The sequence below is a fragment of the Talpa europaea genome (assembly GCF_964194135.1).
Source record: "Talpa europaea genome assembly, chromosome: 6".
NCBI classification, from domain to species: domain Eukaryota; kingdom Metazoa; phylum Chordata; class Mammalia; order Eulipotyphla; family Talpidae; genus Talpa; species Talpa europaea.
This window is the reverse complement of record NC_140072.1, coordinates 45,084,431-45,109,284: the sequence shown is the minus strand read 5'-3', so window position 1 is coordinate 45,109,284 and position 24,854 is coordinate 45,084,431. Positions and strand designations below refer to the sequence as shown.

Genomic DNA, 24,854 nt, shown 5'->3' with positions numbered 1-24,854 from the left:
GGAGTCACATAGGTTTGATAGTTCTGCTATTTAAGGGCTGAGCAAATTCCTTAATCTTTTGTTTATCTGGAGATAACACTACCTAGTCCATAAGATTACCATCAGATTAAGTAAAATGTTCAGAAACAGCCAATGCACCATCTGATGACAGAGAGACTAGGTATGTCAATAGAAGTAGTTACTTGTATTATGTATAAATGGATCTAAGTTTTGCCTTTAGGTTGGGAAACAAGGTACAGCTATGTGTCCCTCCAGTACTTAGCAGCACACTGTCAGTGACTATTCAGTGTGACAGGTGTCAGAGCAGGTAGTGCCTGGTGAACCTGTAACTGTCTCCCACTTCATGATATGAATGGGGAGACTCAGCCCAGACTGGGCAAATGAGTTAGTCATTCAGTGTTACAGAACTGTTAAGTGGTAGAGCCATGATTAAATTGGGCCACATTTATTTTCTTGCAGCATATGCTGGAACCAATTAGGGCCTTTGGTTATCTCATTTGCAAAACAGGAATACTGGAACTATTCCACCAGGCTGGTGATGGAAGTGACCAGGCATAAAAAGAGAAATGGTAACAAGCAGCAGCCCGAACTGGGCCAGACAGGGGAGTGGGTGACAGGTGTCATCTAGCCAACTCTGGAGCTCATACCCCATGGGCAGCACCAAACAGTTGGGTGGATGCTGTCCTGCTAGAATCATACTAGGGAGCCAGACCTTCTAATTCTTCAAGAGATGGCAGTAATCTGGACTTGAGAGTTACATCTCTCAACTTGAAATGTTAGTGAGTGATTCAAATCTAAAACACGGCAAGGTGAATAAGCACCTGCACCTGCAGACTTCCCTCAGCCTAGAGCCATCACATTTGTGACCCTGGATCCAACAACAGGAGTGCAAGCAGTTTTAAAATGTCAAGTAACACACTTATGTCAAGGAAAGATTGACCCACAATGCTGGTATAGTTCATCTATCCAGGAAGCTGTCTCCAAATTCTCCTCCCAAGAACAGAGCTCCCACCCCAAGTGACTTCACCCAGCTCCTTGCCTGGTGCCAGGCATATGGCAACCACAGCTGACCTCATCCTCTGCCAGTCCAGGGGCTGCCTAGGCATCATGTGAGTGGGGGAATTTGCCCATGCCCTGCAGGGAAACCACCTCCCCAACCTGAGCCTCATTAAGCTGCATGAGCTGCCTCCAGGGAAGTGCTGAGCCTCAGTCATGCCCCAGAGGACATTGCCAGGCTCACCTCGGAGTTTGGATACCAGCCTTGGCAGGTACCCAAAATGAGGCAGGTCCAGGTAGGGTGAACAGGCAAGAAGGGATGAGCTGGCCGAAACAGCAAACCCAGGACTGAGCTAAACTGCTAGAAAAGAAGATTGATGAGAGTCTACCCAACAGCTTCTTAAATTGAGTCTCCTGAGGTGGGCCTCAGTGGGCAAAGCTACACTAACAACTCACTCGCCCACCCTGCCCTCCTCACCTTCTCTCCACATCCATGAATATGTGCGGGGAGGCAGTTCCTAAGGGTCCTGGTCTCTGTCTTCAACAGGACCTCACTATAACCATAGATGTCCCTGCAGAGCCCCTGAGACTCTGGAGAGAGCTGAGAGGGTCCATCTTGCTCAGAGCACTTGGCACTTCTAAGAGATATAGATGGTGGGGTGGCATGAACATGTATGCCAGAAGGTTCAGCCCAAACCCACACCACTGTTCTACTGTTTTAAGCTACCCAGGTTCCAGTGCTTTGTTACAGCAGCCCTAGGAAACTAAGATAGCCCTAGGAAACAAAGAAGTGCACCACCAGTCAAAGGGTATAGTAGGAATGAGCCTGCTTCATGCCTGGAGATACAGAAAAGGAAAACGCGCATTCCTGGGCCATAACAATAGGTGAAGAGAAAACAATATTTTCCCTGAATCTGAAACCACTAGCCTGCCCTCATACAAGTTTGCAGCCTAAATTTACACTACCCAAGTGGTCAAATAAAGTATTTCTAATTTACTTTCTAGTGGTCCAACGTTGGGAGTATCCCTAGACACTCAGCTGAAGCACACACAAATCTGTGGAGGAATCTGCCTTTAACTCAGGCTTCAAAGAATTCCTACAAATCAAATCCCAAAGGATACAACTCACAGTAAATACTACAGATACAAAAATTAAATAAAATGGAAAACATACAATGTACCTTGATTGAGAGCCAAAAGAAACAAGAAACAGTTGATTTAGACGTTCAAAAAGAGTTTAGATGGAAACCATTATGTTTTGAAATAGAACTAAACAGAATTTCTATAATATAATATTTTATTATTATATGATTTTATTACTCTGTACTATAAAAATGTAATTTTTAAATCAATGAATACATTCAGCTGATGACGAGAATGGCTAAGGAGACAGATCTGAAAATTCTTTAAAATGAAGCAGAGATAGAAAAAGAATCAGAATAAGAAATGAAGAGTTATGGTAAGAACACCAGTAACATACATTGAATGAGAAAGTACATCTAGGAGGAGAGGGGAAAAGGAAGGCGTCTGGAACAATATTTTTAACTGTTATTAAGTCTGAAAAATAAAAGTAATGAATTCCTAAACTTATATTGACTCAAGAATATAGAGAAAATCTATTGATAGAACCCTTAAAGAAGTTGAATCAGTAGTTTAAAATATTCCCACCTGACCCTGACGATTTCGCTGACAAGTTTTACTAGCTGTTAAAGAAATCCAAACTTATACAAACTATTCCAGAGAACAGTAAAAGAGGCTACACCTCCAACTCAGTTTGTAAGTTTAGCATAATCTTGATATTAATACCAGGCAAGGGAAATATAGCCAATACACTGACAAACATACTTTAAAAACACTATGCCAAATAGTAGTAAATTGAATTCAGGATTGCTAACACAAGAACAAAAAAGAAAAACAACTTTATGACCAAATTGGGTTTATCCAGGAAAATAATCTCTACAAAGTTAGTAATGGCAAAACCAGTTAATACAATTTTCCACTTCATAGATTAAAGGCAAAAAATATGTTATCACATCAACAAAAGAATTAAATAAAATGCAGTATGGGGGCGGAGCAACATGGCGGCGAGGAGACGCTGCGAGTAAGATCTCCCATTAAAAAAAGTTAATAGGGAGGAAAAGCGGCAGGTCCCAGTGAGAACTGGGACACGGAAGATAAACGGACGACTCCAGCAAACTGCCCGAAGAAGAAAGTGGCCATAAAAGAGGACCAGAAGGGAGGGAAGCGCAGAACCCTGCTCCCCTCCCCCGCCCACAAAGTCTGCACTCTCCCACCGGCAGAGAGGAGGGAAACAACAAACCAAAACGGCCAACAAGAAAAACGGACACAGCAAGTGGGACTGTGAGTGGAAAGGAACTATTGCAGCCACCACACCCCGTGAACGGGAGCTGAGGCGAACCCTGCAGGATTCGCCGCGGCGGTGAGCGAACGGCTCCGGGCGCCATTAGAGAAGAACAAAGACCCCGGGAGACGCGCACACAGCCCAGGCTGCCGGTAAGCTTGCGCGGAAAGTGGGGCGCTCGGCGTGCTTGAAAAGCAAGTGCAGACCAGGATCGCGGCTGCCCAGGTCCCCGCGCCTGCGACCTAGGCTTGGGAGACGACCTAGGCTTGCGGGGAGACACTCGGAGGTCCTCACTGAGGTGAAGGTCCCTCCCTGAGTAAGCAGGAACCAGGCGCCCAGGCAGGGGAGCGGTGCAAAAGGCGCCATTCCCGCGCCACTGAACTGGGCTACAGCCCGCGTCCTGGAACTGAGGGCTTTGGAACTGAGACCCGGGGCACGAATTTAGGGGCGTGGGTTCCCCACGACGGTGGGGCACAAGGCAGACACAGCACCCCAAAGCCATTGAGGTGTACCCTACCATCCCCGCTCTGCTCCCTGTCCCACGGGGTGGAAAATCAGCTCCCCAAGGGCTCTAGGAGAGATCTCTGGCGCCACCTAGCGACTTGAAGCCAGCAGAGGCTCCTGAAGGAGCTAGTGGCCAGCTGGGGAGTTAGCCCACACCCGGCCCCTTCCGAACAAGTAGTCTGAGCCCACAGGGAGAGCGAGCACCCACAGCCGGGGCAGACCAGGCACGCAGAAGAGTGTGCCTGACACCGTACGCGCAGGGAGTGTGTCCCACATCACCATTTTAGAACAGGGACATTTCTTCAGTAAAGACTACCTGCAGAAGGCTTCCTCAGGAGCCAGAGGTGAGCGGGGGAAGTTCGCCCACGCCAGACCCCCTCTGGCCTGCAGTCCAAGCCCAGAGGGAGAGCAGGAACCCACCGCCGGGGCAGACCAGGCGCACAGGGGAGTGTGTCCCCACATCGACATTTTAGGACAGGGACCTTTCTCCAATAAAGACTGCTTGAAACTGACAGATGACTCCTGGAGGAACCAGAGGGGAGCAGAGAAGCTCACCCAAGATGCCAGCCAGTCCCAACTACACAGTGTCCCAACGCATACGGCAAATTAGAAAACAGACAGTAGGGAGGAGAAGAACCACACGCAACCTAGCAACTCTCCAGAGAAAAAGCACACCACAAAAAGAAAACCAGCCCTCAGATTGCAACGACAGTAACTTGGAAGAACTTCTGAGCCTTCCAGAAAGAGAATTTAAAATTGCCGTGATTAAAAAACTGACAGAAGTCATAAAGGAAAACAATGATAAGGGAAAAATAATCAACGATCAGAAGAATGAAATTGAGTCCCTAAAGAGGGAAGTAAAAGAAATGCAGGAGATCAAAGAATTAGTGGAAGAACTAAAGAATTCTGGGAAAAGCAATGAAAGCAGAATTGATGAAATGGAAGAACGAATAAGTGCTCTTGAAGACACAGAAATAAAAAGAACCAAAACAGAAAAGGAAAGAGAAGTACGAAGGAAAAAGAACGAAGAAAGACTTCGGGAACTATCTGACTCCATGAGGAAAGGAAATATAAGAGTTATAGGAATACCAGAAGGAGAGGAGAGAGAAGTAGGAACAGAGAAAATATTCAAAGAGATAATTGAAGAGAACTTCCCAAATGTGAAGAAGGAGCTGAAAATTGATATACAAGAAGCAAGAAGAACACCAAACTTCCACGACGAAAGAAAAAATACAGCAAGACACATAATAGTAAAGCTCCCAAGAATCCAGGACAAGGAAAAAATAATGAAGCTGGCAAGAGGGAAGAAACAGATAACATTCAAAGGAAAGCCAATCAGGCTGACATCAGACTTCTCCGAAGAAACACTACGGGCAAGGAGAGAGTGGAGGGACATAGTCAACAGACTCCAAGAAAACAGATGCCAACCAAGAATACTCTATCCCGCAAAGCTCTCCTTCCTCTTTGAAGAAAGAATATGGACCTTCCCAGACAAACAGAAACCCCGGAATTTCATTGCAACTAAACCCCCACTCCAAAAAATACTACAAGGAGTCCTAAAGCCAGAACCTCAGAGGGACGAATAACAATGAAAGAAGGCCAAAAAAAAAAAAAGTTATTAAAAGAATAAATAAATAAAATCAAAGGAAAGACAAACACAATGGCAAATACAGATGTTAACATATCAATATTAACTCTAAATGTAAATGGACTAAACTCTTCAATAAAAAGACACAGAGTTGCAGCCTGGATTAAGAAACAAAACCCAACCTTTTGCTGTCTCCAGGAAACACATTTAGCTACAAAAGATAAAAATAGGCTCAAAGTTAAAGGATGGAAAACAATCCTACAAGCAAATGGACCAAAAAAGAAAGCAGGAACAGCTATACTTATATCAGATAAAACAGATTTCAAACTCAAAAAGATAAAAAGAGACCCCAATGGTCACTACATTATGATCAAGGGGACAATACTTCAAGAAGAAATAACACTCATTAACATATACTCACCAAACGAAGGAGCACCAAAATATATCAGACAACTGTTGTCCTCTCTGAAAACAGACATCAGAGAAAACACATACGTAGTGGGAGACTTCAACACACCACTATCAACAATGGATAGATCAACAAGACAAAAAATAAGTAAAGAAACCAAAGCTCTAAATAAGGACCTAGAGCAATTGGGCTTAACAGACATCTATAGAACACTAAACCCCAAAAAAACGGAGTACACATTTTTCTCAAGTGCACACGGATCATTCTCCAGGATCGATCACATACTGGGGCACAAGACAAACATCAACAGATACACCAAGATTGAAATCATATCAACCATCTTTTCTGACCATGAAGGCATCAAACTAGAAATAAACCATAAAAAGAAGGCAAGGAACTTTCCTACCTCATGGAGATTAAAAACCACACTACTGGAAGACCACTGGACTAATGAGGAGATCAAAGAGGAAATTAAAAAATTTTTTGAATTGAACGACAAGGAGGACACCAATATCCTAAATGTATGGGATGCAGCAAAAGCAGTAATAAGAGGAAAATATATAGCAATAGAAGCTCACATCAAGAAACAAGAAAGAACTCAAAGAAACAACCTAATCTCGAAGCTCAAAGATCTAGAAAAAGAACAACAAAAAAACCCCAAAACCAGTAGAAGAAAAGAAATAATAAAAACCAAAGCAGAAATAAATGAAATTGAAACTAAAAAAACAATCCAAAAGATCAATGAAACCAAGAGCTGGTTCTTTGAAAAAATCAATAAAATAGACAAACCCCTAGCCAGGCTCACAAAGGAAAAAAGGGAGAAAGCACAAATAAACAGGATCATCAATGAAAGAGGAGAAATCACAACGGACACAGCAGAAATCAAAAGAATAATCAGTAACTACTATGAACAGTTATATGGAAACAAGTTTAACAATCTAGAGGAGATGGACAAATTCCTACAACTCTACAATCACCCAAAGCTAGATAAAGAAGAAATAGAACACCTAAACAGACCAATTACAATTAGCGAAATTGAAATGGTAATCAAAAACCTCCCCAAAAACAAAAGCCCAGGACCTGATGGATTTACAAATGAATTCTACCAAACATTCAGAGACGAATTAGTGCCTATCCTTCACAAACTCTTCCAAAAAATTGAGAAGGAAGGGACAATACCAAACACGTTCTATGAAGCCAACATTACACTAATACCAAAACCGAACAAGGACAACACAAAAAAGGAAAACTACAGGCCAATCTCCCTAATGAACACTGATGCAAAAATCCTCAATAAAATTTTAGCCATCAGAATCCAACAATGTATCCATAAGATAATTCACCACGACCAAGTAGGATTCATTCCAGGGGCACAAGGATGGTTTAACATCCGAAAATCAATCAACGTTATCCAACACATCAACAAAAAGAAATATAAAAACCATATGATAATATCAATAGATGCTGAGAAAGCTTTCGACAAAGTGCAACACCCATTCATGATAAAAGCCCTTGAAATTCTTGGGATACAAGGAACATACCTCAACATCATAAAGGCCATCTATGACAAGCCAACAGCCAGTATCATTCTCAATGGTGAAAAGCTGAAAGCAATTCCATTAAGATCTGGAACAAGACAAGGATGTCCACTCTCACCACTGCTTTTCAATATAATACTGGAAGTCCTAGCCAGAGCAATAAGACAAGAGAAAGACATCCAAGGAATCCAAATAGGAAAAGAAGAAGTCAAACTATCACTATTTGCAGACGATATGATATTATACATAGAGAACCCCAAAAACTCCACAGAAAAGCTAATTCAACTCATCAATCAGTTCAGTAAAGTGGCAGGATACAAAATCAACACGCAAAAGTCAGTAGCCTTCCTATACACAAACAATAAATCTGAAGAAGAAGAAATCAAAAAAACCATCCCTTTTGTTATTGAAACAAAAAAAATCAAATATTTGGGAATAAATCTAACAAAAGAGGTAAAGGACCTATACAAAGAAAACTATAAAACACTGTTAAAAGAAATAAAAGAAGACACAAAGAAATGGAGAGACATCCCCTGCTCGTGGATTGGAAGAATAAACATTATTAAAATGGCCATCCTTCCAAAAGCAATATACAGATTCAATGCTATTCCAATCAAAATTTCAATGTCATTCTTCAAAGAAATAGAACAATTATTGATGAAATTCCTATGGAATCACAAAAAACCCCGAATAGCCAAAGCTCTCCTGAAAAAAAAAGAAGGGAATGGAGGCATTACACTCCCAGACTTCAAACTATACTACAAAGCCATAATCATCAAAACTGCATGGTATTGGAACAAGAACAGACATACAGACCAATGGAATCGAATAGAAAATCCAGAAATAAACCCACAGATGTATGGTCAACTAATCTTTGACAAAGGAGCAAAGACTATGCATTGGAGCAAAGAAAGTTTGTTCAATAAATGGTGCTGGGAAAACTGGGTCGCTACATGCAAAAGAATGAAGCTTGACCACTACCTCATACCATACACAAAAATCAACTCAAAATGGATTAAAGAACTAGACATAAGACCTGAAACCATAAAATATATAGAAGGAAATATAGGCGAAACACTACGTGATTTGCACATCAAAGACATCTTTACAAACACATCACCCAAAGCAGTGATAGTGAAGGCAAAGATAAACAGCTGGGACTACATCAAATTAAAGAGCTTCTGCACAGCAAAAGAGACAATAACAAAAACAAAGAGAAACCCCACCAACTGGGAGAACATTTTTGCACCCAACACTAATGATAAAGGACTGATCACAAAAATCTGCAAAGAGCTGATGAGACTCAACAACAACAAAGAAAATAATCCAGTCAAAAAATGGGCAGAAGAGCTAAAAAGAAACTTCTCTGAAGAGGAAATGCAAATGGCCAACAGGCATATGAAAAAATGTTCAACATCACTTGCCATCAGGGAAATGCAAATCAAAACTACCATGAGATACCATCTTACACCAGTGAGAATGGCACATATTAAAAAAACTAGCAACAACAAATGCTGGCGAGGGTGTGGAGAAAAAGGAACTCTTCTGCACTGTTGGTGGGAGTGCAAACTGGTCCAACCACTGTGGAAAGCTGTGTGGAGATTTCTGGACCTACTAAACATAGAGCTTCCATATGATCCAGCAATTCCACTCCTAGGTATTTACCCAAAGGACACAGAAACATCAATTCCAAAGAACACCTGCACCCCTATGTTTATAGCAGCACTGTTTACAATAGCTAAGCTTTGGAAACAACCCAAATGCCCAAAAATAGATGACTGGATCAAGAAGATGTGGTCCATATATACCATGGAATATTACTCAGCATTCAAAAAAGATAAACACATGCAATTTGCAGCAACATGGATGGCGCTGGAAGGGATCATGCTCAGCGAAATAAGCCAAAAAGAAAAAGAAAAATACCGGATGGTCTCACTCATAGCAGGAATCTAGAAAACTTAAATAAGGGACCAGGAAAACGAATAACTATAAGAAAGTGAAAATCAAAATCAACAAAAAACTATGAACCAGAGACACTTTTAGGGGGGCGGGGGCGGGAGGGGAGGGATTGGGGTCAGAATGGGGGGGCTGCAATTGTATGGGGAATATAACAATAAAATTTATTATTAAAAAATAAATAAATAAATAAATAAATAAAATGCAGTATCATTTATTATTATTATTCTTAGCAAACTAGTTTAGAAGGAAATTCAGAGTGATAAAGTACATTTCTGAAAACCCTACAACAAGCACAATACTTGATGGGGAAATGTTGAAGTATTCCTTTTTAAACTTGGAACAAGGCAATGTGTCTGCTTTCTCTTAGTCATCTTGACTAGAGATCTTAATCAGGGCAGTAAGGGGAAGGGGGGGAAAAAGAGTAATCACTAGAAAGACACAACACTGTTATTCTCAGATGACATTACTATTTATCAGGTAAGTCCAAAAGAATCTAGTTTAGCAAGGTTGCATTCTTTTAAAAGTTAGAAGATGAAAATTTCAATAAGAAACTAAATATACCTGCATCAAATATCAAGTATCTGGAAATAAATCTAACAGATGATGTGCAAGACAGTTACAACAAAAATTATAAATTTTTATTGAAATCATTGAAGAAGACCTTAATAAGTATAGATACCATAGGTAAGGATTAGAACACTTAATATCTTTTATATTATTTTATTTTATATAATTCTTACATCATTTTTCATTTTTGCACAATGTATGCATTTTCACTTTGGTTATATTCCCCATACAAGTGCACCTCCCCTTATTTTGACCCTAGTCCTTCCTCTCCGTGCCCCTCTCCCGCCCCCACCCAAGTGTGTCTCTACTTTATAGTTGCTTGTTGATTTTGATTTTACTTTGTATTAATTAGTCTTTTTCTTGGTCCCTTATTTAGGTTTTCTAAATTCCTGCTATTAGTGAGACCATCCGGTATTTTTCTTTTTCTTTCTGGCTTATTTCGCTGAGTATGATCTCTTCTAGCTCCATCCATGTTGCTGCAAACTGCATGTGTTTATCTTTTTTGATTGCTGAGTAATATTCCATTGTACAACACTCAATATCTTAAGAGCATCAGTTTTCTCTGTTCCCACATAGTCAATATTATTCCAATCAAATGCCCAACAGTGAGTATGTGAGTGAATGAGCATGTGAGTGAGTGAGTCTGTGAGTGTGTGAGATAGTGAGTATAGAAAAGGAAAACTATTAAGATACTTTGAAGGTCAGATGACTTGCCATGCCAGTTACCAAGAATTTTCATAAAGGGGCCCTTCTTGGTGGTGCAAGGGATTAAGCACAGCACTGTGAAGCTATCCACAGCCTCTGCAGTATGAGTTCGATCCCTAGCAAGCCAGGGAGCTACCCACATGGTGCAGCAGACCTCTCCTGTCTTGCCTGATGCTCCCCTCAGCAGTGTATTTTAGTCAGTCTGCCTGCTCTGTTCCCCACTCTGTCTCTAGTGAACCCTCTCACCTCCCGCACCTCTGGCCTGTGCCCCAGTTCTTGTATGCATAAATAAAATAAATCTTTTTAAAAAAAGAATTTTCATAAAGGTATGGTAATTAAGACTCATAGTGGTGTAAGGCCAGACAAACTGTTCAATGGAACAGAATAAAGAGACCAGATACAGGGCCTCCCCAGTGGCGCAGTGGTTGAGCGCTGGGTTGCAAAGCTGCCAGCAGCCTCTGCAGCACCGGTTCAATCCCCGGTTGCCGGCGAGGTTCCCACATGGCGTGCAGGACTCTCCTGCTGCCTGCTGCTCCCCTCAGCAGTGTACTTCGTCAGTCTGCCTGCTCTGCTCTCCTCTCTGGCTCTGGTGAATTCTCTCACCCTCCCGCGCTTCTGACTGTACCCAGTGCTTGTATAAATAAATAAATAAATCATTTAAAAAAAAGAGAGAGAGAGACCAGATACAGACTCATATGTCTATGGAAACTTAATTTATAGCAGGTTGAACACTGCAGATGTAAAAAGAAAGGATATCACTATAATAAATGAGGCTAGGATAATTGGTTTTTCTTATAGAAAAAAATGTCTGGAGTCCTACTTCACATCATATACAAAAATCTGTCTCAAGATGGATTAGGAAATTAAATGTAAATAGCAAAACTATAAAACTACTAGAAGCAATATAGGAGAATGAATTCAGGTTAAGTTTTCCTAGGACACAAAGTGTCAATTATAAATGAAAAAATTGATAACTCCATTGCATTAATATTAAGAACTTCTGTCATCAAAATACACCATAAGAAAATGAAATCACAGGCCAGGAGTAGACATTTGTAACACATAAGTCACAAAGGAACTCAGAATATTTAAAAAAAAAAACCTACGAATCAATAAGATGAGAAAAAACTGGCAAAACTTTAACAGGCTCTTCACATAAGAGAGAACATGAATGGGCAATAAACATATGAAAAGATGCTCAGTCTCATTAGTATTCAGGGATATGCAAATTAAAACCATAATGAGATTCCATTTTGTACCCACCAGACTGGCAAAAATTCTATAGCGTGACAATCTTGAGTGATGTTAGCGATATGTTGCAACTAAAATTGTATATTTCATGGAAGGAAAACCATTCTGGAAAACAATTTATGAAGATCAAAATGTGGAGGGGATTTGCCAAGCCAGATATGAAGAATTTTCATAAAGTTATCTTAATTTACATAGTGTGTTCCTGGCGCAGGGTCAGACAAATCAATTAATGGAACAGAATAGGCTCCATAAACAGACTCACACATCTATGGAAACTTATGTTATTTGGTCCAGTGAAAGATGCATGCACCCCATGTCTCAGCCATTCCATTCCTAAGGAAATCTGTGCACAGGTGCATCAGGAAACAGGTATAAAAATGTTTACTGAAGAACTTTTCAAGAGCAAAAACCAAAAATCTAGAAAGAACCCAAATGTCCATTATGTTCTGTCTCTTTAGGTGGTGAGAAAAGGTATATTCATTGAATTGCTATCAATCATACTCCAGCCATATCTTTGCAGTCTTTTCTATTGACTCTGTAATTTAATTTTTTACAAATCAAGGAGATTCTGGAAGTAACAAAATCAAATATTAGAATATTCAAATGTTCTCCTTTCTTTAGGATGTTTTTAGATAAACCCTGCTCCAGTTAATGGCAGCAGGGCCAGCAGCCAGGGATGTGGTAAGTTGAATAATGGCCCCCTAAAATATCCAGACGCTAATCTCTAGAACCAGTGAATATTACCGTCTATGGCCAAAAAAAAAAAAAAAAAGAGTTTGCAGGTGTGAATAAGTGAAGGAAACCAAGATGGAGATTATGCTGGTGAACCTTAAATGTAATCACAAAGGTCCTCATAAGAGGGAGGTAGAGGAAGACATGACAGAAAAGAAGGCACAGATGGAAGGGATGCAGTCAAGCCAAAGAATGTCAACAGCCACAGAAGTTGGAAGCAAGGAGTGGACTAGCTCATGGGCTTCCAGAAGTAAAACAGTCCTGCCAACATCTTGTCTTTAACCCCAAAAGATCACACTTCAGACTTAAAGCCTCCATAACTGTAAAAGACTAAATTTTTGTTGTTTTAAACCACTGATTTGTGGTTATCTGTTACAGCAGCAATCATACACTAATATATTGGTAAGGATGTTCAACCACACTTGTCTGTCCCAGATTGTTTTCACTTGGCACAGCCTCTCCTCTGCCTTCTCTTCTCTGTCAACATTGGATGCCACAGTGTCCCTCAGGTTGAGAGATCCAGCAGTGGTATTATCTCTTCATATGTCAGATGTGCTGCCTCCCAAGCTAAAGAGCTCCTCTACAATTTCCAGTCAAAGTCAGAAAAGCCATCCATCCACAAAATGCAAACCCACTGGAAAAAGTACCAGCCAGGAGGAGCAATTGAATTCAAGTATGTGTCCCACTGACTGGCTATGCGAATTCATAAACTTCTCAAAGATGGAGTTGGACCTCGTTCCTCTTTACTTCCCTGATGCCCAGTATAGTGCTTGGTACAAAGAAAATGGTTAATAAATAGGGAATAAAGCAATGAATGAATAAATCAATTAATCAGTTTTGAAAAGAAAGGAAGGCCTATCCATTGATAAAGAGAATCTTTTGGATAACTCTTATCACTCTTACTCCATTACTATAAAGGAAAAGATTAAAATAGTTTTAGAATTGGAAAGTCTTACGGTTGGTGTCTCACATCAGCACCAATTACTGAAAACCTTTTCCTCCTATTGAGTCAAAAATTTATCTTCTAGTCACACGATGATCCTAGTCTAACCCTCTATCCATATAAAGCAAACCCCTTTCTTCCACATCAAAATACTTTCAGAAACTGAAGACCTAGCCTCAAGCCTGGTCCTAGCCAATCTGGCTAGTGACCTAGATGAATCATCTAACTCCTCTGATGGCATCTTCCTTGTCTGTCAAATATGAGCCTGAAATCACTAAGGTTCTTCTCGTTCCAAATACAATGTGGAAAACACTACCCCCTTGATGTCCAGTCCTTCCTCATTTAAACTATCCATAGGGTTTTCATTTTCAATAATTTACTTTGTACTTCTAGAGGCTTTTCTTTTTCCATGGATCCATTCCTTTCCTCATTTCATCCAGAATATACTTTTAATACATTTGTAATTCTTTCCTTTATTTTTTCATTTTAAAAAGACTTATCCGGGCCTCCCGGTGGCACAGGGGTTAAGCACCACACTATGAAGCAATCCACAGCCTTTGCAGCATGATTTCGATCCCCAGAAGGTCAGGGAGCAACCCACATGGCGCAGCAGACCTCTCCTGACTCTCCCGCTGCTCCCCTCAGCAGTGTACTTCAGTCAGTCTGCCTGTTCTGTTCCCCACTTTGTCTCTGGTGAGTCCTCTCACCCCCTGCATCTCTGGCCTGTACCCCAGCTCTTGTATGCATAAATAAATAAATCTTTAAAATAAATAAATAAATAAAAAGACTTATCCTAGGTTGCTATGTAACAGTTATTTTATATAAATAATACTTACGTATATATCTAAGAATGTTATTAAACAATTTATTTCCGGAGAACTAATCCTGCTGCATATAGTGTTTATTAACTCCTGCTAATGGCAGTTGTTACTTCACACATTTTGTAATTTTGGGGTTTGAACTCATGTTCTTTGGGGCTAATTCTATATGATGTATACTGAGAGCTCTTATAATGTATTCATTTCTGCCAGATGTCCCAGGTAAAACTGGTCCAGGACCGATTCTTATGATACTCCTTAATTGGGGGCACTTACAAACCAAACCCACATGGGGACAGGGTCCTGTATGGTTTCAAATTTCCAAGGGAGATTCCTCCCAAAACCCAGACCAACACATATAGGCTTGCTGTTATCTCTCTGTGCTGTTATCTCTCTGGGCTCTACTATAAAACAGCCCTTCAAATCTTAGCTTTATGCAAATGTTCAGCTCTGATTTATTACTTCCACAGGCCCACACCCTTCCTTTCATATGTAGCTATTAAAGTCATAATGGCCCAATCCTCCAGTGTGGTGTATTAAAGATGGCAGCAAATTATCTGCTATAGCTCCTGAGAACAGATGGGCTCTGATACCCCTCCCCTCAAATCTAGGATGGCCCTTTGACCTGCAAACAGAATGCAGCAGAAGAGTCATGCTGGGATGGCTGACCAGGGCATAAACGTTTGGACACTCACTTCTGATCCACCACATGAAAAAAATCTAATGATCCAAAGGCTTCCATGCAGGAGAAATCAGATGGATTTCTGGAGAGGCCCTGGAACACATGAAAAGAAAGAAATACCTGGCCTGCCACAGCCATTTGCATCATCCCAGATGAGACACAGACACTGTGAAGCAGAAATGAGTTTTGTGTCCTGTGTCCAAATACCTGCCCTGCGGAACCAGGGAAGATGATAATGGAATGGGTGTTGTTTGGATCAAAGTTTCAGGGCAGTCTGCTAGGCAGCTGCTGCAATGCTAATTTACACCTTTATAAATGATTCCCTATCTGTTTTGTCCTGACAAATTCCCTCAATTACTTTAAGCTAAGCTATGCTTTCAAGGAAAATGCTGTTACATTGTATCCAAAAGTTTTAGAAAATTTTTAGTTATTTTATTATGTGAGATCTGTCATACTATTTAGTTTTTCACACTCTTAGAAAGAGAAATCAAACCGTTCATTTTATGGGTGAAAAAAAATGAGGTTTAGAGGTGTTAAGTTACTTGACATTTTCACAAATCAAGTTTCTACAAACCTAGAGTTTAGAAAGTCATCATTTACTTGACAAATATTTTTACAATACCTAGTGTGAGCTTAAACTTCTCTAAGCACTGGGAAAATGGCTGTGAACAAGATCAAGTCTCAAAACTCACGAAGATCATATCTTAGTAGAGAGAGTGAAAACAAGTAAATATATAAATTGAAAGCATAGTTTCAGGGTGTAGTAAGGGGGCAGAAAATGGAGGGAGGGGTATATTTTAGCACAGGCAGTCAGAAAAGGCCACCTCTGACACGTGAGCAGAGACCTAAATGGAAAGAAGGAGAGCGCCACAGATTACGTAGGGGTGTGTGTTCCCAGTAGAGGGGACAGCAAGTGCAAAGAACCTTGAGTGGGACAAGTCAGTCTCCTCCCCGCAACAGTAAGGAGACTAGAGCTGAGTGCAGGAGGGATAAGCAGTGGGCAGGGCCCAGTCCTTGATGAGGATGGTAAGGAGTCGGAGTTTTATTCTTAGTGTGATAAGAGGTTTTTGGACAGTTTTAAACCACAGAGAGAAGATATGACCTATTTCACGTTTTAAAAAATCTTTGGAGGGACGAGAGTGGAGGTGGGATTCAGTTAGATAGGAGAGCATTTTGAAGGTAGAGCTGAGAGGACAGGATTCCACAGCTCACCGGGTCTGGCCCAAAAATGATACAGATCCTACTAGATCCTGAGGTTTCCTCAAGAGGGATACATGGGGACCAGTGGTTCTCAGCTCAAGTGCTCATGAGAAATATTCCTTTTGGGCTCCTGTAAATCCATCATGAGCTCCCATCATCAGCTGATGGTTTTGTAATGCCTCTTTCTCAAGGTGGGTTGTGGCCAATTTCCTTTGAGGAGCAGCCCTCACCTTGGCTCAATATTCTGACAGGCATTGCTTTGGCAGTCCAAACCCCAATGGTGCCAAACTAACTCTGACAGACACAATTAGACAGCCCATTGGTGAAAGGTTCACATTTGGGCACTGGGTTGGTGGAGTCCAATCAGGCTATTCAAAAGTCCAGCACAGGGGCCTCCCTGTTGGTGCAAGGGTTAAGACACAACCTATGAAACTGTCCACAGCCACTGCAGCACAAGTTCGATTCCCAGCCAGCTAGGGAGCAACCCACATGGCGCAGCAGACCTCTCCTGCCTTGCCCGCTGCTTCCCTCAGCAGTGTACTTTGGTCAATCTGCCTGCTCTGTTCCCCTCTGTCCTTGGTGAATCCTCTCACCCCCCACACCTCTGGCCTGTACCCCAGCTCTGGCATGCATAAATAAATAAATCTTTTTAAAAAATAAAGAAAAAGAAACCAAATTCTATCAAAAAAAAAAGTCCTATCAAATGAATGACTTGGGATTAAATCCCAGATCTATAGCCAAAATGAAGAACTTTAGGCAAGCCAACTTATTTACATTTCAGAGGGGAGGTGATGGTATGCTGTCTCCTGACTCAGCGCTTCTCAAGCTTCACAGGGGCCTTATTAAAATGCAGATTCACTAGTGCTTGGGTGGGGCCTAGGATTCTGAGTTCTTAACCAGCTCCCAGTGATACTGATGCTGCTGGTGTATAGACCACTCCTTGAATAACTCATTCATGATCCCACATGCACTCATGGGGCACCTTTTGCACATGAAGGACTATGAAGGGCACAAAGGAACAACACAGTCATTAAGGAGAGGTAAATGCACAGTCCACCTATCACAAGGGACAAAGTAACAATGTTACTTGGGGAGCCAGAGGACCTTTCTTCAATTAGGAACCCAAAGGAAGTTTCATGGAGAAAGGTAATTGGTGACAAACACAGGCACTTTCAAGGGCTTTAGCCATGGAACAGCATCAGCTCTTTACAATTGTTAATCTCTCCTTAAAATTAAGACCTTCCTTGACTCACAAACAGAGTAAGGAAAAGAGTTGGTTCTTTGGCCAAAAAGGAGTGAGAAATTTTTCTAATATAAAGAGGTAAAAGAGAATGTTAGGATGTTTCCAGTTGTAAGAGGGGGGAAAATCCCATCTTACACCAACTTTTGCCAAAAAGGTCATTTATAGGTTTGCAAAACTGATTAGGATTCATTCCTTCAACATACACAGTGGTCACTGGGGCCATTCACAGAGGTTTAGTAGGATTAATAAATCTCCACCCACTTGAATTCAGTCTCAGCCAAATGGCTTTCTTTGGCCAATGAAATGTGAAAAGTGACACGTATCATTTCTGGTTAGAGGTATTTAAGAGTGGGTGCATGATTCTCCATTTTTCTTTCCCTATTATGGTGAATCCTGTTGCCTTACATTGCAATGATAGCACCGGAAGACACAGGAGACTCAGTAGATCTGGGACTCCAGAGATTACAATGAGCAGAGTGCCTCTGCCAACCCACAGTGAACAGGCAGCACAAAGCAAGAAACAAACCTTCGTTGTTTTCCAGATATGGGGATTTGGGAGTTGTTACTGCAGCATAGCCCAGTTCATCCTCACCACTACAATAAATATTTAATTAATATAAACATTATTCATTTTAGTATATGGGTCAGCCTAAGACATCAAAGGAGGAGCTGCAGGAACTGGGGCCTGAGTAACTAAAATCAAGACTCGTAGGCAGCTTCCTTCTCTATGTCTCATCTCTTTTCTGCTTTGCTGGATTCACTCCTTTTGTCTACGTGCCTTCCCATTTGCCAGGGGTTTAGCCACCAGCAGTCCCAGCTTCCCATTTTACCAGTCCTGGATCCCATTGGCAAGGCTTTCCTCTCCCAGTACCAAATCAAGAAACCTGGGGAAAGATCTAGATGCTCAGTCTGGGGCATATACCCACCTTTGGACCAATCTCTGTGCCTAGGAAAATGTGTAGTTAAGCATTGGCCACATGCCCACCCCCCTGGATGAGTAGCAGGAGGATGGATGGAGCAAGTTACTAGGAGGGAATGCGGAACTCATTTTGAAGCTCAAAGTACCATCCATAGACCGTATACAAGGAGGCAAAAAGGATGTGAATGCATCAGTACACAAAAGAAGACCAAGGTGAATTTAACTGAGATGTGACTGGTAAAAGGGAAAATACAATACATGAGTGATCACCCTAAGAGGAAAGAGAGGCAGACTCGAGAGCCACTCAGCTGGACAGCTCCCTGTGCTGGCAACAGGAGGCACCTTGGTCCTCCAACTGTCAGATGCCTGATGTGGGGCAGGATGTCAACTCAGGTAAAAGATGCTACTGTTTAGGGAAGCAAGTAAAACTCTGACAGTGGGACACACCATCTCAGATCAGCTACGGGCTAAATCTAAGAGAGCAAAGAGTAAACCAACATGTATGTCTCCATTACCCCCCCCCCAACAGAGATGCCTGATGGCACTCCTTCCCCACTGAGCCCAGCCCAGCTTCACGCTCTGCCTCAAAACAGTGTCCTAGGAGCCTGCCTTCAACCTGGAGAGATGGAATTCACTTGCCACTGCTGGCCTACGTTCAGATGTCACATTTAAAGGCCAATTCCAAATTACCTGTCAAGATTCCTTCAGAGATCCCTATTGTGTGCCCAAATATGGTACTTTATCTACATGTCCTTTTTTTTATAATCCCAGGAAAGTCCTCTGGGGTGACTGGAAAAAACCGTAAGGGAAAACAATTTGTTTCTGTGTGGAGAGAGATGAGATTTAAAAGTTCAGAACAAACAAAATGCATATAACTAGCCATTTTCCAATTCACTAGGACCTTCCTAAGGCCCAGAAGTGGAAAGAAAACTATCTCATATCACAAATGCCACCCTACTTAGGTCTTGTTTGTTCTCAGAAAAATTCCCACAGACAACAGGAGCCCTGGGAACTGGTTGGGCATGTGTGTGGCTCAGCCTTGACAATGAAATTCCAAAGGTGCCATTCGCTGTGTCCACTGCATAACCAAGTTTCCCCCCACCCACCCTCAGCCTCTTGAAAACACACACATAAAACAAAACACACATATATGATACAAAATGGGGGCCTCACTAGATGGTTACAGAGAGGCTGACTCCTCCTCCTCTCATACCTCCAGGCCTCTTCCTCTCCCCAATATGCACACTCCAAAGACAATAGTTCACTTCAGAAGGAAGGGAGAGACTGACCCAGTAACAACCAGGTGAGCCCTCACTTGTGAGCTAAATTTTAAATAAGATATAGTAGGGAGAAGGGCGCAAAGCTACTTCCCAGCAGGCTGGATTAATAAACAAAGAACAAGGCAGCAGAAGAGCAGTGAAATCTAAACTGGTATTTTACTTCCTTGAGGATACTCCTTGGTCTATAAATAAACATGGTGCACCGGGGCCAGCTGGGGAGGAGGGGAAAAGGAAGGGGCCCAGAAGAGCCCTGGCTCTTGGAACTACTAAGACTTCCAAGGTGATGCTGGCCAACACACTTGTCTCACAGACTGGGATGGGAGCCCAGGGTGGGTGCAAGTTGCCCCTGGGGATCAGACCAGGGCTGAAAGGAGAATCCAACTTTACTGACTTCCACCAAACATTTTCCTCTCACAATTCAACTGAAATATTTACCCGACTCCTACCCTGTACTACATTACAGTGCCAGGAAATAAATCCTCAACTAACCTGAACCCTTTATTAATGGGATCGTTTTTCTGCATTCCACTTTTTAAAAACGGGCTCCAAAGAAAGGCAAGCCCATGTTTAAGGATTTATAGCCTTTTTTCTTTTATTTTTTTCCATTTGTTTTCCAACAGTTGGGGAACATCTTGAGGAAAACCCACATTCCTTCCAGTCTCCACTCATTGTACATCCCTAACTAGGCACACACAGACTTCACACTCCAAATCACAATCCTGGGACTTTACCAGAACTTGGTCATCAAACCAAGATTCTCTCTTGAACATCAGGCTGTACTTTCTAAAAATTAACATTTTTTAAAAAACATGCGGTGTGGAAATAAAGGTTTTTCTGCATAGTTTTCAGGTATTTAGAAATGTGTTGAATTAGAACTCCTTTTTCCCCCTCACAGTATATTAGAGTTTTGGGCTACTAACCCCATCAGTGGTGGGAAGCCCTGGATCCATTTAGTCAGCATTCTGGGATTCAGCCAAAATTCCATCCAGAGACAATGAGGCAATACCTGCATTTTGAAATAAATGCCTCAAGATAATGCATTCTCTGAAGCAGGCATAGCAAGCTCTCTGTGTCCTCCCCAGCGGATGTGAACATACTCTCCCTAATCTGAAACTCATTCATGGGTAGGCCTTGAGTTGTTTGTAAAGAAAAGAAACATTTTGGGACCTCCCTTATGGCACAAGGGGTTGAGATGCAACCTATGAAGTTATCCACAACCACTGCAGCACGAATTCGATTCCGGCACGAATTCGATCCCGGGCCAGGGAGATAGCCATATGGCACAGCAGACCTCTCCTGTCTCGCCTGCTGCTCCTCTCAGCAGCGTATTTCAGTCAATCTGCCTGTTCTGTTCCCCATTCTGTTTCTGTTTCCCCCCCCACACACACACACACACCTCTGGCCTGTACCCCAGTTCTTGTATGCATAAATAAATAAATCTTTACAAAAAAAGAAAAGAAAACATTTTAAGAGAGGCAAGTAGGTCAGTCCTCAATGAGCCCCCAAGTTCCATTCAGGTATTAACCAGGTTCTAACGAGGCCTATCTTGCTACTGCAGCATACGTATCTCTTCCTTAAATCTCCCTAAGCTGAGCCAAAGCATGTAGGAGGAATACAATTAGCAAGAAAGCAGCATCTCAAATTGGTCCTCACTCTGAGAACGGGCACAAGTCCATGTGGATGACCACTAATCTCCATCCCTGGGGACAACACTGGTTGTTCTCCTTGTTCATCTCAAAGCTCCGAATCTCCTTCATCACAATCAACCTTTACGGAGTTGACTCAGGTGCCAGGTATTTCAAAAAAGAGCCTTGGGAGGGGGGGCGAGAGGTTAGAGAGGGAAATAAGCCATCATCACTGCCCACAAAATGCTCACAGCCAGTGGCGACACAACACCAGCAGACGCTCCCCAGACACTATCACAAGAGAAGTTGCCTCCGGTTGGAGGAAGACACTCCCTCTCCTTATCAGAGGATAAGTCTTCCTTAAATGTACTTTGATGTAACAGAGGCTTACAAAACCATAAGAAGATGGCTTACAGTAAAACGGGACTTGTGGAAATCATGGAATTCCAGAAGTCTTGGGTGACAGAGATTAATTAAGGACAATTGTCAAGGACAGGCAGAGGTGGACAGGGGATTGAACCCAAATCCAGAGCCTGTTTTCTTCACCAGCTCACCTTGTGTCATTGGGTATGGCATATTCCCTTTGCAGTTCTATAGATGAGCAGGCAGGATAAGATCAGTGATATTTAGTAACAGAAACCCATATGTATCCAAACAATATTGTATCTAGAAACCCAACACAAAACAAACAAAAGGCGAGTTGCTCAGAGCCAATGGGCTGACTGGATTGCCCTCAGGGAAGCCAGTTGGAAAAGTGCAGGAACAGATTGTGAGAGCCCCTTCCAGTACTCTCACGTCCTCTCTTGGGTACCTGGGATGGACTGAAGGAGGGAATCCTCATTGTAGGGCTTGGTGATTTATATACCACATGACATTGAAAGCTTTGCTCAGCAGTATAAGGTTAATTAACTTGTGAACTAGAATCTCCTGTGATCTGAGTTGTGAACTGGGATCTGATGGCAAGTAGAACCAAGGTTTTCTGGATACCAAGCATGGTAGTAGTCCTACTGTTTCCTGAGAAGTGTATGGAACATTAGGCAGAATCAATAATTTCCTTATATTGTAATATAAATATTTGTATATATATGCATAGGAAAAAATGTCTTGAATATACCTCTCAAAATTATCATTAGCTATCTGTGATAGTAATATAGATGATTTTCAGTTTATTCATTGATGTTTTTCTAATTTCCTAATTTTATAATGAACAGATATTATTTATGTGAAACGTCACTGCTTAGTAAAAGTGGTTTTAATAATCCACACTTGATACTCCCATGTTGGCTTCTATAGAGAGTTAGGGGTGGGGGTATAGGTGGTATCTCTGACCTTTTGAAGTCGACAAAAGCCCTAAATTACATTCCCTTGGGGTAGAGGGTCCTGAGCTGACCTGAGAAGCAGTTCTCCTGGTTAAGTTTTCTGAAGCCTCACTGTCTCATTTCTGGGAGGTTGTTTTAGAAAGTAACAGCAAATCATGTCCCTGACACCCCTCTCAAATATATGCCTCTGCACATAAATATATACCAGCACCCTTCAGCTACCATATATAGAAGGGGATGCTAATAAAACTAAAGCTGGTCACATGAGCCCCAGACCAGAGACCCTTACTCCCAATGCCGCAGGCCTAGTCCAGTGGGGTCTATAGACAGCAAGGCTCCAGCCAAAGCAACAACACTCTCTGCCCCACCCTGAAGCCACTGGCAAATATGAAGATCACAGCACTGCCTCGGAAGAAAAAACACCACCCCCAAGGCAATCCTGGCGTGGGTCAGGCAATGAGGCGGACAAGGCTTGTCAGCCACTTCCCTTAATTCATGCCAGTTCTGCCCTCAGAAATCTTCTAAATATTTAACATGTCACCCTCAGGCACAGCACAAACCCCCAGCAGTCAGCAACAGCTACAGCAAGACCTGCAAGGAGTAAATGACCTGAGGACTCAGTGGCACAAATACTCTGGCTTTGGGAGGAAAGCGCAGCCTGATGGGCAGGAGACAATGCTGAAAAGGTCTTCAGAAGGCTGACCCTGACTGCCTCTTTGAAAATCCATAAGAAGCCAGGAGATGGGAGATGTTTTCAAACGTGGGGAGTGATGATGCACAATCAACTGGAGTCTCAAGCTTCTCTTTCTCAGACAAAGAAAAAGCTTGAGGTGCGTCTCCTGCTCCCACTCCCCAGACCAATGTCAGTCCCCGTACCACGAGCTGGTGGCAAATCTCTCCTGACTTTGGAAGAAAGGAACCCAATCAGCCATGTCTATTTCCAAAAGGGAAGAAATCCACTAGGGAAGTAGCTCTTCAAATGTATTCTGCTATGGGGCTTGACAGAGAAAAAACGGCCCCCACGCCTACCTCCAATGACTTCACACAGGCCTCACCCCAGATGACTCTGCGCTCTCCTGCAAGGCCTGGGAGGTGCCATCACCACCGACCGGGTACTGTGGGTATCTTGCAAAATTCCCCTGAATTTCAGAAGACGCCTGCCCCTATCCTTCTTTCAAACCCCCCTGCCATGGATATCAGACAAGGGGAAGGCGAGGTGTCTACTCCCAGGTTCATGTTTGTCCTCCTACATCCCACTTGTCTCTGCCGCTGACAATCTGGGAAACCTAAAAAGGAGTATTTATCAACCCCATTGAAAGCCCCGCCTCCGCTTCGCCACCCTCCTCCGTCCTGACCCTCCAGGCAGCGCCCCAGGCAGGATCATCTGGGCTCTGTCATTTTCACCTGACAAAAGCGCGGCAGCGGGGCGCGGCGGCGGGCGACCCCAGCCGGCATTTCTCCCCGCGGGGAGAGACGCGTGTTCCCGCAGTGCGCCCCTTCGGGGCCTCTGCAAATTCCACCAACCCGGAACAAAGGGGCCGGGCGCGGCGAGACGCAGCCCCCCGCGGAGCCCCGTGCGCCCCAGCCCTCCCGGCCCCGCCAGCCGAGCCTCCGCGCCCTGGCCGGGCCCCGCAGGGCAGCGGCGACCTGTGCCGCCCGCTCGCAGGCGTCCTCGGCAGCTACTGTACCTGCTAAATTTAGCAGCCACCGGGTATTAATAGCCGGAGCGAGCCGGGCTGGGCACCGCAGGGGCGCGCGGTCTGGGGGCCACGGGCGGAGAAGGGGGGAGAGCAGAGGGCGCGGGGAAGAAGGCCACTTACACCACCAGCCTGGAGATGATCCATGACACCATGGCGGGCGGGCGGGCGCGGCCCGGGCAGCGCTGAGCGGCTCTGCTGCGGGCAGCTGCGGCGCCACCGGCACGTAAGTCCGCGCACGGCCGCCGCCGCCAGACTGAGCGCGCCCGCCGCCCTGCCCGGCGCTCGCGAGTCGGCGCAGCCGCGGCACGTTCCGCCGGCGGCGGCCCCAGCCCCCCGGGGCTCCGCGGGCCCGCGGCGATTGGGCGGCGAGCGGGTCGGGCACCAGCGGGACCCGCCCCGCCCTGCTCGTCCCGGCCGCTGGCGAATTGGGGCGGCTCCTCTGCACCCCTGGTGCCCCCCTCGTGAATGGAATCCTAAGGTGGACCATTTGGCAGGGCAGAAAGCAGGTGCCGCC

The 24,854-nt window shown here is 43.4% G+C and overlaps 1 protein-coding gene across 4 annotated transcripts in view; it reads right to left on the bottom strand.

Moving 5' to 3' along the window:
• The window catches only part of REEP1 (receptor accessory protein 1), a gene marked incomplete at both ends in the record, with an annotated part of 100,878 nt that extends 76,386 nt beyond the window's left edge, over nucleotides 1-24,492 (bottom strand). For all 4 annotated transcript variants that reach the window (XM_084234686.1, XM_084234687.1, XM_084234688.1 and 1 more), the window contains one exon: nucleotides 24,461-24,492. In XM_084234686.1, coding sequence (XP_084090812.1) covers nucleotides 24,461-24,492 — 32 coding nt within the window. The remainder of the gene's footprint in view (nucleotides 1-24,460) is intronic.
• Nucleotides 24,493-24,854: the final 362 nt, after the last annotated feature.